The sequence below is a fragment of the Eptesicus fuscus genome, chromosome 10 (genome assembly GCF_027574615.1).
Source record: "Eptesicus fuscus isolate TK198812 chromosome 10, DD_ASM_mEF_20220401, whole genome shotgun sequence".
NCBI lineage: Eukaryota > Metazoa > Chordata > Mammalia > Chiroptera > Vespertilionidae > Eptesicus > Eptesicus fuscus.
In genome coordinates, this window is record NC_072482.1 from 36,211,870 (window position 1) to 36,224,766 (window position 12,897).

At 35.8% G+C, this 12,897-nt stretch overlaps 1 protein-coding gene across 5 annotated transcripts in view; it reads left to right on the forward strand.

Moving 5' to 3' along the window:
- Nucleotides 1-10,699, forward strand: part of SENP6 (SUMO specific peptidase 6) — a 97,338-nt gene extending 86,639 nt beyond the window's left edge. For 4 of the 5 annotated variants that reach the window (XM_028157460.2, XM_028157525.2, XM_028157686.2 and 1 more), the window contains 5 exons: nucleotides 3,931-4,034; nucleotides 5,405-5,493; nucleotides 6,794-6,862; nucleotides 7,634-7,784; nucleotides 9,557-10,699. In XM_028157460.2, coding sequence (XP_028013261.1) covers nucleotides 3,931-4,034; nucleotides 5,405-5,493; nucleotides 6,794-6,862; nucleotides 7,634-7,784; nucleotides 9,557-9,766 — 623 coding nt within the window. In that variant the 3' untranslated portion in view covers nucleotides 9,767-10,699. The remainder of the gene's footprint in view (nucleotides 1-3,930; nucleotides 4,035-5,404; nucleotides 5,494-6,793; nucleotides 6,863-7,633; nucleotides 7,785-9,556) is intronic. The other variant, XM_028157887.2, reaches the window with a different exon arrangement.
- The last annotated feature ends 2,198 nt before the right edge of the window (nucleotides 10,700-12,897 follow it).

Sequence of the window (12,897 nt, forward strand, 5' to 3'; positions counted from 1 at the left end):
AGTGAGAGTGACTTTTCTGTCGGTGTGGACGACACCAGATTTCAACCACTCTCATAAGGGACACATTCAAGAGGCAGACTCAGTGAGCACCAAAGCCCTACTGTGTCTCCAGCACAGCAATTCTTCTGTTATAGACACAGCTGGCCCTCACAACCAATTAGACCGGAGGTCAATTCCTCCCAGTGTACCAACAGCAATCAGGGCTTTTAACTACACCAGATTTTCCACTCAGCCCACAAAGGGGAGTACCAAGAGTGACCACCTAAGGTGATTACGGAAGCTGAGCTACCGGCCCCTATAGGTCACCGACCACACAAAGCTACTCCATCAACACAGGGAGGCAGCCAAAATGTGGAGACGTCTAAGTATGTCACAAGTAGGAGAGATAGATGAAAGCAAACTAATGGACGACACAGTGTTCAGAACCATATTTATAAGGTTACTCAAGAATCTTCTAAAAACCGCTGAGAAACTTGAAGAGACCTTCAAGGACCTAAATGAGAATACCAAAAATATGGAAAAGGACCAGTCAGAAATTATGCATACACTGTCTGAAATAAAGAATATACAGAGTAGACCACCGCACCCAAAGAGTCAAACCAAAGATCTGGAATATGAGGAAGAAAAAAACACCCAACCAGAGAAGCAGAAAGAAAGAAGAATCCAAAAATGTGAGGATAGCGTAAGGAGCCTCCAGGATGGCTTTAAGCGTACCAATATCCGAATTTTTGGGGTGCCAGAAGAGAGAGAGCAAGATACTGAAAACCTATTTGAAGAAATAATGACAGAAAACTTCCCCCACCTGGTGAAAGAAATAGACTTACAAGTTCAGGAAGCACACAGAACCCCAAACAAGAGGAATCCAAAGAGGACCACACCAAGACACATCATAATTAAAATGCCAAGGGCAAAAGACAAAGAGAGAATCTTACAAGTAGCAAGAGAAAAACAGTTAGTTACCTACAAGGGAGCACCCATACGAATGTCAGCTGATTTCTATGCAGGCCAGATGGGAATGAAGCTTGAGAGAGCAGGCCAGGGTTGCCGGCAGCAACAGGGGAAGCAAAGCTTTCCGCACACCCTGGCCGGGCTCACCCGCTTAAGGCTACAAAGTTTCAATTGTAGAAGGTGAATTAACTGCCACAGAAATGGCTGCCGCCCTGGAGGGAGCAGCAGGCTTGGCTCCGCTCCAGGCTACAAAGTTTCAATTGTAGAAGGAAAATAAATTCCAGATACCAGGGCCTCCCCTTGGGTTGCCAGGGGGCGTGGCCGGCCTGCAAACCACCACAGGCCCCTTGCTCAGGCCGCCCCACACCCCAAGGGAACCCCCACCCTTATCTGTGACACCCTTCAGGGCAAACCAGCTGGCCCCCACCCATGCACCAGGCCTCTATTCTATCTAATAAAAGAGTAATATACAAATTGATCATCACTGCAACACACAATATAGCTGCCCCCATGTGGACACAAGATGGCCACTACAAGATGGCTAGCAGGAGAGGGCAGTTGGGAGGCACCCGGCCTTCATGGGAGGGCAGTTGTGAGGGACCAGGCCTGTAAGGGAGGGCAGTTGAGAGGGACCAGGCTTGCAAGGGAGGGCAGTTGAGAGGGACCAGGCTTGCAAGGGAGGGCAGTTGGAGGTGATCAACCCTGCAGGAGAGGGCAGTTAGGGGTGACCAGGCTGGCAGAGGAGGGAAGTTGGGGGCAAACAGGCTGGCAGGGGAGCAGTTAAGCATCAACCAGGCTGGCAGTGGAGTGGTTAGGGGGTGATCAGGCTGGCAGGCAGAAGCAGTTAGGGGCAATCAGGAAGGCAGGCAGGCAAGCAGTTGGGAGCCAGCAGTCCTGGATTGTGAGAGGGATGTCCGACTGCCCATTTAGGCCCGATCCTGGTGGGATCGGGCCTAAACGGGCAGTCAGACATCCCTCCAGGAGTCCCAGATTGGAGAGGGTACAGGCTGGGCTGAGGGACAACCCCCCGCCGTGCACGAATTTCGTGCACCGGGCTTCTAGTGTCAGATAATATGCTATAGTAAATAAGTGGAATTGTATATTATCACAGGAATTAAGTTCTTTTAAGGTCAACAGTAGGAAAATAATATGTGGTATCACTACTTTCATTTGCTATTTTTTCAGTTGGGCATCACATGAAATAGTTGTCTTATATGGAACATGAAAAATGTGTATGTTTAATCTCTAAACTCAAACTCAGACATCTTCAAATGATCTCACTATGAGAAGCTCTCAGGAACTGGGACTGATTGAGAGAACAGCTGATGGAGTTACCACCTCTCAGTTTATATCAGAGCATTTGTTTACTGAATGAAATGGTTGAAGGAATTGATTACACTAGTTAAATTATTGTTCCATTTGAAATGCGTATATAGTTTAATTTGTATAAACTTCATGTGACAGTTTTGTAGATAGAAATAATTTGCCTCTAGAATAACTTGATTGTAATTTACTAATTCTAAATTACTAATTCTATATTGCTTGAGGATTTGAACTAATTTTATTCAAATATAGTTGTTTTGGCTTTAAACATAAAATACAGGTGTATGAAAAAGATGAATTAAAGAAGTTATTCTTTGCATAACTAAAGGATTTACCCTCATACTTTATTAGTTATTTTAAGTAGTGTTTTCGATTACATTTAGATTTTTATACATGTCTTTTTAGGAGCACATTTTTTGTTTTCTCATTCCATCTTTCTTAGATTACTATTCTTAATTCCATTCTAAAATCGTATGCCAAAATAAATTTTTCCTTATCTTAAAATTATACTTTTTAAAACTTGGAAATAGTATGCTCTACAATAAACAATATTGGTATAGTTGGTATTAAAGTGCTTGACTCAGTTTCCATGTAAATCATGTTCCTTTGAAACATTTTACGTGATTAGCTTCTTTAAGCAAAACTAGATTTTTAAGATGATTCTTGAAATAGACCTTTAACCTTTTGCAATCGCTTGCTTTTTTCCTCGATTCCTTTATTCTACTCGGGATTTAATTTTTTAAATACCCCAGATTTTACAAAGCGCGGCAGTAGAATAAAAAACTGGAGTTTCTTTTTATACAAACTTATTTATTTAATGTAAGAAAAGCCCAAATAAAGGAGGAGGGATGGAGGGAGGGAAGGGATGGGCTACCGATGCTAGCCGTGTCGAGTCACACTCGACATCCGAGTGCAAAAGGTTAAAAGTATTCGTTTCAAATTTTTTGAGTCATTTATTTTTGTACTACCAGCATCTACATTAGGTTTGTGTTTTATTTTATTGAAAGTCTATGAATATAACCAGACATGAAGGAAACATATACAGAGTTGGGGGACTCATCCGTAACTATTCTAACATGAAGATTATTTTCATTTTTGTCTTTTTCTTTTATTATTTATCCAAAAGCAAGCCTATCTTAACTTAATTTTAATCATGTTTATTTTTTTATCCTGTATTGTACAGTTTTTCATATTTTCAGTTTTAGTTTTTAAAATGTACAGTATTTAATTTTATGTTCTACCATTTATTAACTGTCTTATTAGACATTTAGTTTATTTTCTGACTATTGTAGCTTTTGTTATTAAAGATAGCTGACATACCTAGCACTAAAATATTTATTTATATACATCTGTATGTATATACATTCATATTTGTATTTAAATATACATTTATATTTAATCATATAATTGATACCTAGTTTTTAAGTTTTAATGAATTTTAAGGTCTGAAACAATGCTGTAATTGACATGTCAATTCAGGGTTTAATTAAAAGTAATTTATTTTATATTTGGATACTACCTACATGCTAAGGCAGATTTTGTATCCTTAATTACTATATCCTTTATTAATTACCTGCCTAACATCTTATAGCCTATATACTATACTATAAGTTATATGCATTGATTTTTTTATTACATAATGTTTTCTTATTAATACAGATGGTTTAAGCAAAATCAGACTAAACTATAGTGATGAATCAGCTGAAGGTAGTAGACTGCTTGAAGATGAACTCATTGACTTTTCAGAAGATCAGGATAACCAGGTAAAGCTTGCTTGACAAAAAGTTCTGATGTTTTATCTAATTAAGTGTTTTTCTTTGGAGTCTTAGAGGTAGTTTCTTCCATGCATCTGGACTTGGTTTTCATTTTAAAACACAAATTAAGTTTTCAGTTCAGAGGTTACTAGGATAAATGTGCTAGTGCTGTTTTCTTTTAGTTTTCCTTTCCCTCCCCCTCCCAACCCCCATTGTAGATGAAACTAATAATGCCCACCGTTTTAATAGAAAATTAATTATTTAAAATCAACACAGCCACTAGCCCTACCACCCTTTCTCTTCCTCTTTTAAATTGTTTATGGGCCATATCTAACCTTTGGTCTAGCTTGACATTCAAAAGACAAATGTTTAACATTTTGATTATATTAAACTAAAACTTTATTATATTACTTCTTCCACATTTTCAGTGATTTTCTTGGGAGGGGTCTAATTTAATATATATGACAGGAGCAAATAATATTTAGTTAAAACTAACATAGGTCTATTCTAATATTTAATGTCTCGCTTGCTCCAATAAACTTTACTAACACCAAGAATAAAGTATACTATTTAAAACATTTTATAATTTCAGTGAAAAATAGCTTTATATCTAGAGAAAAGTTTGTAAGAATCCTATAGCATACTATTTCTTTAATTTTTTAACTTTTTTTAGTTAAGACAAACTGAATTTATCTAGTAGTGAAGATAGCTTTGTACTGCACAACTTTTCTTTCTTGTTTACTCCTCTTGTGAACAAAGCCATTTTTTGTGATGTTTATAATATGTGGCTATAAAACATAGTTTTTTCTCAAACGTATACAGACATATATTTGGATTACATATTAGGCTTATAATGAGCACTCATGCTTCTGTGGTCATAGCAGTTATTTCATTTGTAAGGTTGCCAAAAGCTTTCTCCTAGAACAAAATAAGCTTTGTTTGTTTTACATGCAAGACAATTTATAAAATAAGACACAGTGTCATTAAGCTATCTTCTCTCAAGTGAAGTGGATATATGGTTTTGTTAAGGAAAACAGTGTTTCCAAAAACCCTTGAAATATTTAAAAGTTACTCATGTCCTATTATGAAACAGTTATCTTAACCAATTAACTTAATTTTTGTAGAAACACCTAAAATCAGAGCAATGGTATTTGATCAGAGAAGAATCAGTCATAATATAGTCAGTCTTTAAAAATGTATTCTAGATTGAGTAAATGATGTAACAGTTTTTCAGATTCCTTAGATTTGTAGTTTCTTTGCATTAAAATGTCAGTGTTGTGATATTAGATAATTGGAATCAAGTGACATACCAAATTTTTGTGTTTGATCACCTGACTCAAAATTTTTTTGACATACTAACAGTAGGCTCTCTTTTATAGGATGACAGTAGTGATGATGGATTCCTTACCGATGACAATTGCAATTCAGAAATAGGACAGTGGCATTTAAAGCCTACTATCTGTAAACAGTAAGCATTAACTACATATCTTGCGCATTTACATAATGTTTATTTATGTACCTTCATAGAATAACACATGACTAGACAGTTTAAAAAAAATTTTTTTTTTTTTTATTTCAGAGAGGAAGGGGGATGGAGAAAGAGATAGAAACAATGATGAGAGAGATTCATTGATCGGCTGCTTCCTGCACACCCCACACTGGGGATCGAGCCTGCAATCCGGGCATGTGCCCTGACCAGAATCAAACAGTGACCTGGTTCATAGGTCGATGCTCAACCACTGAGCCACACCAGCTGGGCTAGACAGGTTTTATTTAAACAAATACAAAGCAAAAGTCACAATGGCTGTCAAGTTCATTGAGGAAAACTGGGTCATGCCCAGTATCCAAGGATCAAATGGAGAGAAAGAATAATTATTTTAGTCCTCTATTTTTTATGTGTGCATGTGTGCACACACAGACATTTCCACCCCAAAAGAGAATGAGTTCGTTTTGGTTTTCAGAAGTAATACTAGGTATATTCTGAGGTCTCTCTAGGGACTCCAAACTTCTTAGGTGATCAAGTATTGCCTATTTGTAGACCTCATCTTTTTTAGCTTCTTTTTCTTACTTTTTTTTTTTTTTTTCCTTTGTAGAAAATGTTGGCTAAAACTCCATTAACAGCTTTTGAAAAGCAAACTTTATTTATAAAGAAAAATATAGAGACCTTGAACAGTTAAGAGATCTGCTACAAATCCCATAAAATTTTAGCTAGGAAGAACCTAGATCTTTAAACATTCCAGGACATTTTGCACTACATTAGACTTCCTTACCTTTACTTGGGTATATAACAAAATTTTGAAGGTTGAGTCTTACTTATAGTAAGTGTTCAAAGTGGAATCACTGGATTCTAAATTAATTCTTGTATGTGACAATTACCTGTTTTGTTATCAGTAATAAGTTTTAGTTAAAAATGGGATTATTTTCTTTTATTTTTGCATGATCCTGCTTTTGGTAGACTATGGGGTATTCAAATTTTCAGAATGGTTTTTACTTCCTATTAAATTTTGAAGTATTTTTAGAAACCTACTATGGAACTTTATTGAAATATATTGACAACTAAAATATGGTTAAATTACTACTTTGGTATTTGGTATTTAAGTATTAGTAGGGTATGTATGTCTATAAGGTTTAGTCCCACCATCCTCCCTAACTTTTACTTAGACATGCAAAGGGAATATTGAAGGTCATAAATTTTATCCCTAATGTACATCTCTTTATGCCCTTTTAACATTATAAAGTGTTAACATTTGGTCCTTTCTACCATGCAGACCTTGTATCCTACTGATGGACTCACTCAGAGGCCCTTCTCGATCAAATGTTGTAAAAATTCTGAGAGAGTAAGTTCAGAACTGCACTTTGTATTCTGTTGGAAATAAAAGACTATATATCTTATCTAATAAAGAGGGAATATGCAAATTGACCATCATGCCATAACGGTCATGATGGCTGTGCCCACAGCTGAGGCCGAGTTCCCATAACGAGCCTTAAAGAGCAGTCACAGGGACCTGAGGCTGTGTGGCACTCGGCCAGTGCAGGGGACCTGAGGCTGCACCCCCACCCACCCCCCCCCCCGCCCGACTGGGCTTGACAGGGACCTCAAGGTGTGTGCCTGTGCCGGGGGACCTCAGGCCATGCACCCCGGGCCAGGGGACTTGAGACTGTGCCCCCACCAGGCGGAGCTTGACAGGGGACCTCAAGGTGCACCCCCGGCCCGGGCCGAGGGACCTCAGACCGCACCACCCACCCTGGCGCTGGGCCAGGTGACCTGAGGCCATGTCCCCCACCTGGCAGGGCTTGATGGGAATGGGGCTGGCCAGGGGTGGGGCTGGCCGGGTCTAGGTCTCACGTGATTTGGAGGCACACGTGGGTGGGCGGGGACTTGACTCTAGTTCTCATGGCGCGCCCCAGACTCTGACAAGAGGAAGATTTTCATACACATTTTACTAATTTTCTTTAATCTCTGACACTTCTATTATAGAGAAAGGGCAAATAGCAATATTAAAATATTTCCTCTAATTCCCTTTTAATGTGCATGAATTTCTTGTATCGGGTCACTAATATATATATATTTATATATGTATATTCTTACTACATATTCATTATTACAGGTATTTGGAGGTGGAATGGGAAGTTAAAAAAGGAAGCAAAAGAAGTTTTTCCAAAGATGTTATGAAAGGCTCTAATCCAAAAGTACCCCAACAAAATAACTTCAGTGATTGTGGTGTATACGTATTGCAGTATGTAGAGAGCTTTTTTGAGGTGGGTTTCAAATTGTTGGATATGAGATAATAAATAATAAAACACTGTTTTGGATCTTATGTTATTATAAAATAACAATAAGTAAATACTTTGAAGAGTTTAAAAAACTATCACTTCAAAAATTATTCCAAAGAACAAAAATCTTCCAAATTGGAGAATTTTTAAGACATAAAAAGGTTATATATTTCATCACATCCAAGCCTTATGACCTCATTCCTCATCACTAATCAACTCCCCTTACCCCTGGCTCTTTCTACCTTAAGAAATCTCTCCCATGATGCGGATTGCCCCTTTCACTCTCTTTTTGCCTCTTCACAGATATATTTCTGGAGATGTGTTTATATTCACTGTCTTCATTTCCACAAATTCTACTTCTCAAATCTCTGTAGTCTGGCTTCATCCTCATTCTGTATATATATATATTTTTTAATGTATTTTATTGATTTTTTACAGAGAGGAAGGGAGAGGGATAGAGAGCTAGAAACATCGATAAGAGAGAAACATGGATCAGTTGCCTCCTGCACACTCCCTACTGGGTATGTGCCCGCAACCAAGGTACATGCCCTTGACCGGGATCGAACCTGGAACCCTTGAGTCCACAGGCCGACACTCTATCCACTGAGCCAAACCGGTTAGGGCCTCATTCATTATATTGAAATTGTTCATGACCTCTAAGCACCATTTGACACTGACTATTCCTTCCTCATGACACTCTCTTACTTTGACTTAAGAGATGCAATACCACTCATGCATATTTCTCTTGGGTATTCTTTACAGATATGTTGACTCCTTCCTTTTTTTAATTCACTATTCAGTGTACCATTAATGTTATCACTTCATGTTAAATATGTTCAATTCTTTATTTCTGATGCCACTTTTGAAGTTCAGTATACTAGCATCACTATTCTAAACTACTACCTCCTACCTTCTGTTTTTCAGAAACCCAAGTCTAGTCATGTTACATTAAATCTTATAATGGCTTCCTGTTGCTCTTGGATTAAAGAAAATTCATGTGGCTTGCATGATCCAACTCCTGTCCAAGCCCCTAGCCTCATTTCCTACCATTCTCACTCGAGCATTCTGTATACCAGCCACCTGAATGTCATTCAGTTTCTCATTGTGTCATGTTCTTTCTCATCTCTAGACCTTGATACATAGTTCTTCACCTGGAACATTCTTTCCTGTTGCTTCTATCATTTCTTATTTGGCTAACTCCATTTAACTTCCGGTCTTAGCTTTAATATTACTTCTTTTTGGAATTGTATTTAGCCCCCACATATGTATAGGACTTTCTGATTCTCCTGTCACAATATTTGCATATTCATTGTTTTAATTGTTATCTGTCTGTCTAGACTGGAGTCAACAAACCTTTTTATAAAGGGCCAGATATTATGTAATATTTTAGGCTTTGCAACTGTACGGTGTCTGTTCCTACTCAGTTCTCCTGTTGTGGCAAGAAAGCATATACAGACAACATGTAAATGAGTTAGTGTGACTGTGTTCCAACAAGGCTTTATTTACAAAAACAGGCAGTAAGCAGAATTTGGCCCAATAGCCGCAATCTGCTGGCCCCTGATCTAGACTTTACCATCTGTAGGCAGAAGCTATCTCCTGTGCCTAGCAGAATGCCTGGCCTGTTAATAGATAATGAATGAATACATAATAAATGAGTTGTTGATTTTTAATTTTTAACTTTGAAGTGCTTTTGTGTTTTAACTTAAACTGTTATTTCTTAAAATTTTCTAATATGCATCTAATATTTTTATTTTCAGAATCCAATTATCAATTTTGAACTACCTATGAATTTGGCAAACTGGTTCTCTCCCCCAAGAATGAGAACAAAAAGAGACGAAATTCGAAACATAATTCTAAAGCTGCAGGAAGATCAGAGTAAAGAGAAAAAGAAGTATAAGGACACGTACTCAACAGACACATCTTTGGATGAAGGGACAGAACAAAGTATCGACAGTATCTCAGATTGACCCTTTCTGATTCTTGTCAGTGTTGTCCTGAGAAACAGTGACTTTCATCTTTGGGTACAGACAGTAAAGAACTGAAATGCTCACTACTCAGAGTGGTTTGAAAATGCTAATGCTTGTATAAATGTCATATAATTAATTTCCAATGGAGTATGTATTAAGTTAGTCTGTAAATATGTTAATGAGGCCAATTTTTCCAGCATTTATAATTATTTTTTTCACTTGTTAGGAAGCATTTGTTATGTATTTTCTGTTAATAGTATTGAAAACTGCAACTTCTAAACACAAAATAAATAAATATTTATAGGAGGACATGATTAATTTGATATTCTTTAGTGAATTTGTATTAAGTTCCTCAGTGTGTGTGATATATTTCATGAGAATATTCAAGTATCTATGATAATTTTTTGACCTTTTGCATTTGTTCTAAAATAACTTGAAATATGAAAGTAAGAAGAACTCTAAGGCATTTTGAACAAGAAAGACATCTTTATGTGCTTGTATAGCAGGGGGAAAAAAACAACAGCTTTTTAAATTCATATATTCCCTTGTGTCCAGAAAACTCCAAAATGGAATAAATATTTATAATTTTACATAAATATTTAAGGAAAAGCAGTAATTCAAAGAATAATCTTGAATTATACTAAATAACTGTACTTTATCATATATTATTGCCAACTACATTTCTGAAGATGTCTAAGGCTCAGGTTAAAACTATTTTGATAAGTGCAGCTTGAATTTCAAATATCCCATGTTATCTTTCTATATTATAGCTTAAAATATTCTACAATCTGTGTGATATAGTTAATTGATAAACATTTTAAATCTGTGAACACAGCAATTTAAATAGGAATTAACTATTTTTTGTAATGGCTTTTGCTATTTTTTCATTGCTCATTTTGTTCTTGTTATTTTGATAAAGTATCAGACTTTGCACATGCGTTTTTTAGTGTAAATTATTTTTACATGTGAAAGTAATATCTTTTGATCAATTGCTTAATGCAGGAAAAAAAATCCCCTACCTTGAATTCCCCTTTTAAATTCTTAAAATGTGATGGTTTTGATGACAGATTTACAACTCATATAGGAATCTTGCATATATCTGCTGAAACTATTATTTTCAAATGAAACATTATACATTTCTTTTGAATTAACTTTGAGACTATATATATTTTTTAAAAGTCATTTTTGTTAAAAATGAATTTCAAAATGCACATATGTATAACAAAAATAGTTGAGAATATAAAGAAGGCCATTTTTATCCGCATTTATTTTATCTTTAGTCTGGCCATTTCTGGCATTGTGACCAACATTTTAGGATATTTTCTTGAATTCAGTAAAGTCTGTGGGTGTGTTTGGGGTAGATTGAGACACACTCATTAAGGGAAACCTTAAAATGTAGGTTTAGGGAAGATCATCATTAGTGCTTTTAGTTATAGCTTTGTTACTTTGAACTATCAGAACATTTTTAAATTTCTGATTACATTATTTGTGTTTTTTTAGAAATGCCCTAGAGCTATTAGCCCAAATAAGAAAAATGAGTTTAATCTTATTATTTACTGAATATGTAATACAAAAAGAAATGGAAAATTTTTAATGCCTGATAGCAGTAAACAAAATTCATATATTTAATTTTTTTAATACACTGTATTTTGTCAGAATTTGAAGTTACTGAAAAAACTATTCTAAAATGCTCATTTGTTTTTGTTTTAATTTCTGATGGTTACATTTTGCATTCTTAATCTTGTTAAAACTATAACTTGTCCTTTGTGCCATCTCAAGTCAATCACATTTTGACATGAAACATATAGATTGATGCCTGTCAGCTTTCTCTAGAGGTAGAGTATTCAGATATTTGATATTTCTCCCAATCCATGTAAAATTCTATTTTTAAAAGTTATGCTGATGACTTTGTTTTACATGTACTAGTATATATTGAAATCTTTGGAGACTTCAAGGGTGAGCTCCAAAACTAGACTTGAGAATCTTTGGTGTATATGCACATTTACTTGGTGATTTTGTACTGTGGTACTTCTTTCTATATGTAGTTTAAAGTGGCTACTGGCCTTTAAAATGTGTCATTAGTATTTGGAAGTTGTGAAACAGAATTTTAAAGTTTAGAGGTTTGTTACTAGACACTGAAACTGCATGACAAGTATCTGGTGTCTTAACTAATTAGATCTGTTGTATTTGTTTTCTTGTTGGATAGAATAACAGTTAATCATTTTTAGAAGAGTTTTAGATTACTTGCCATAAAATTTGTATGTGTCTCAGCTTGTGGTAGTTTAGAAGCAAAGTTGGCATTTAACTAGTTCGTTCCCTTTGGTGTTATTGCTAAGACAGCTGAAAACTTAGTGGTATTGTTTCAAGTTCACATAAACTTAAAATCAGTTAAGCAGAGTAACTTGTGCTTAAACTACTAGTCCATTATATGTAGGCGGTTTTATTTGAAAAGGTAAAATAATTATCTAAATTATATCTTGTTTTAAGTCACCAAAATGAATTCAGTATTCTTTTCTTTTAAAAAAAACCTAAGATTTGTGAAGATTGTAAGATATAACGTAAAATAAACAGCTTTAATTTCCCAAACATCACAAATTATATTTAAAGTCACAGACAGTTCACTGAACAGGAGTAATAACGGATATATATATATAAATTTTTTTAAAATTTCCATTCGAGGACATGCTTAGAGAGAAAGAGAAATAACAATGTGAGAGAGTAACATCGATTGGTTTGCCTCGCCTTTCGTACACTCCCCAACGGGATCAAACTCGAAGCACAGGTATGTGCCCTGACCAGGAATTGAACTGGTAACCTTTCAGTGCATGGATTGATGACACTCAACCAACTGAGCCACTCTAGCCAGGCAAGGATATATTTCAATATATACATATATATGATCAAGAGTTGGTGGAGTGAAGCTACTGGAATATTATAGAATAACTTAAAAGAAACAGAACCCTTAAAAGATAAGGTAATGTGCTGTATATTTAAAAGAAGTACAGATAACAAGGTTGCTCTAGAGATTACTTTCAGGACAAAAAGAGAGGAGATTATTGTGGAGGCATGCTACAGACTGTAGCAAAGTGAATGTAAATGTATAGTTTACCAGTAAGAACACACAGGTAACA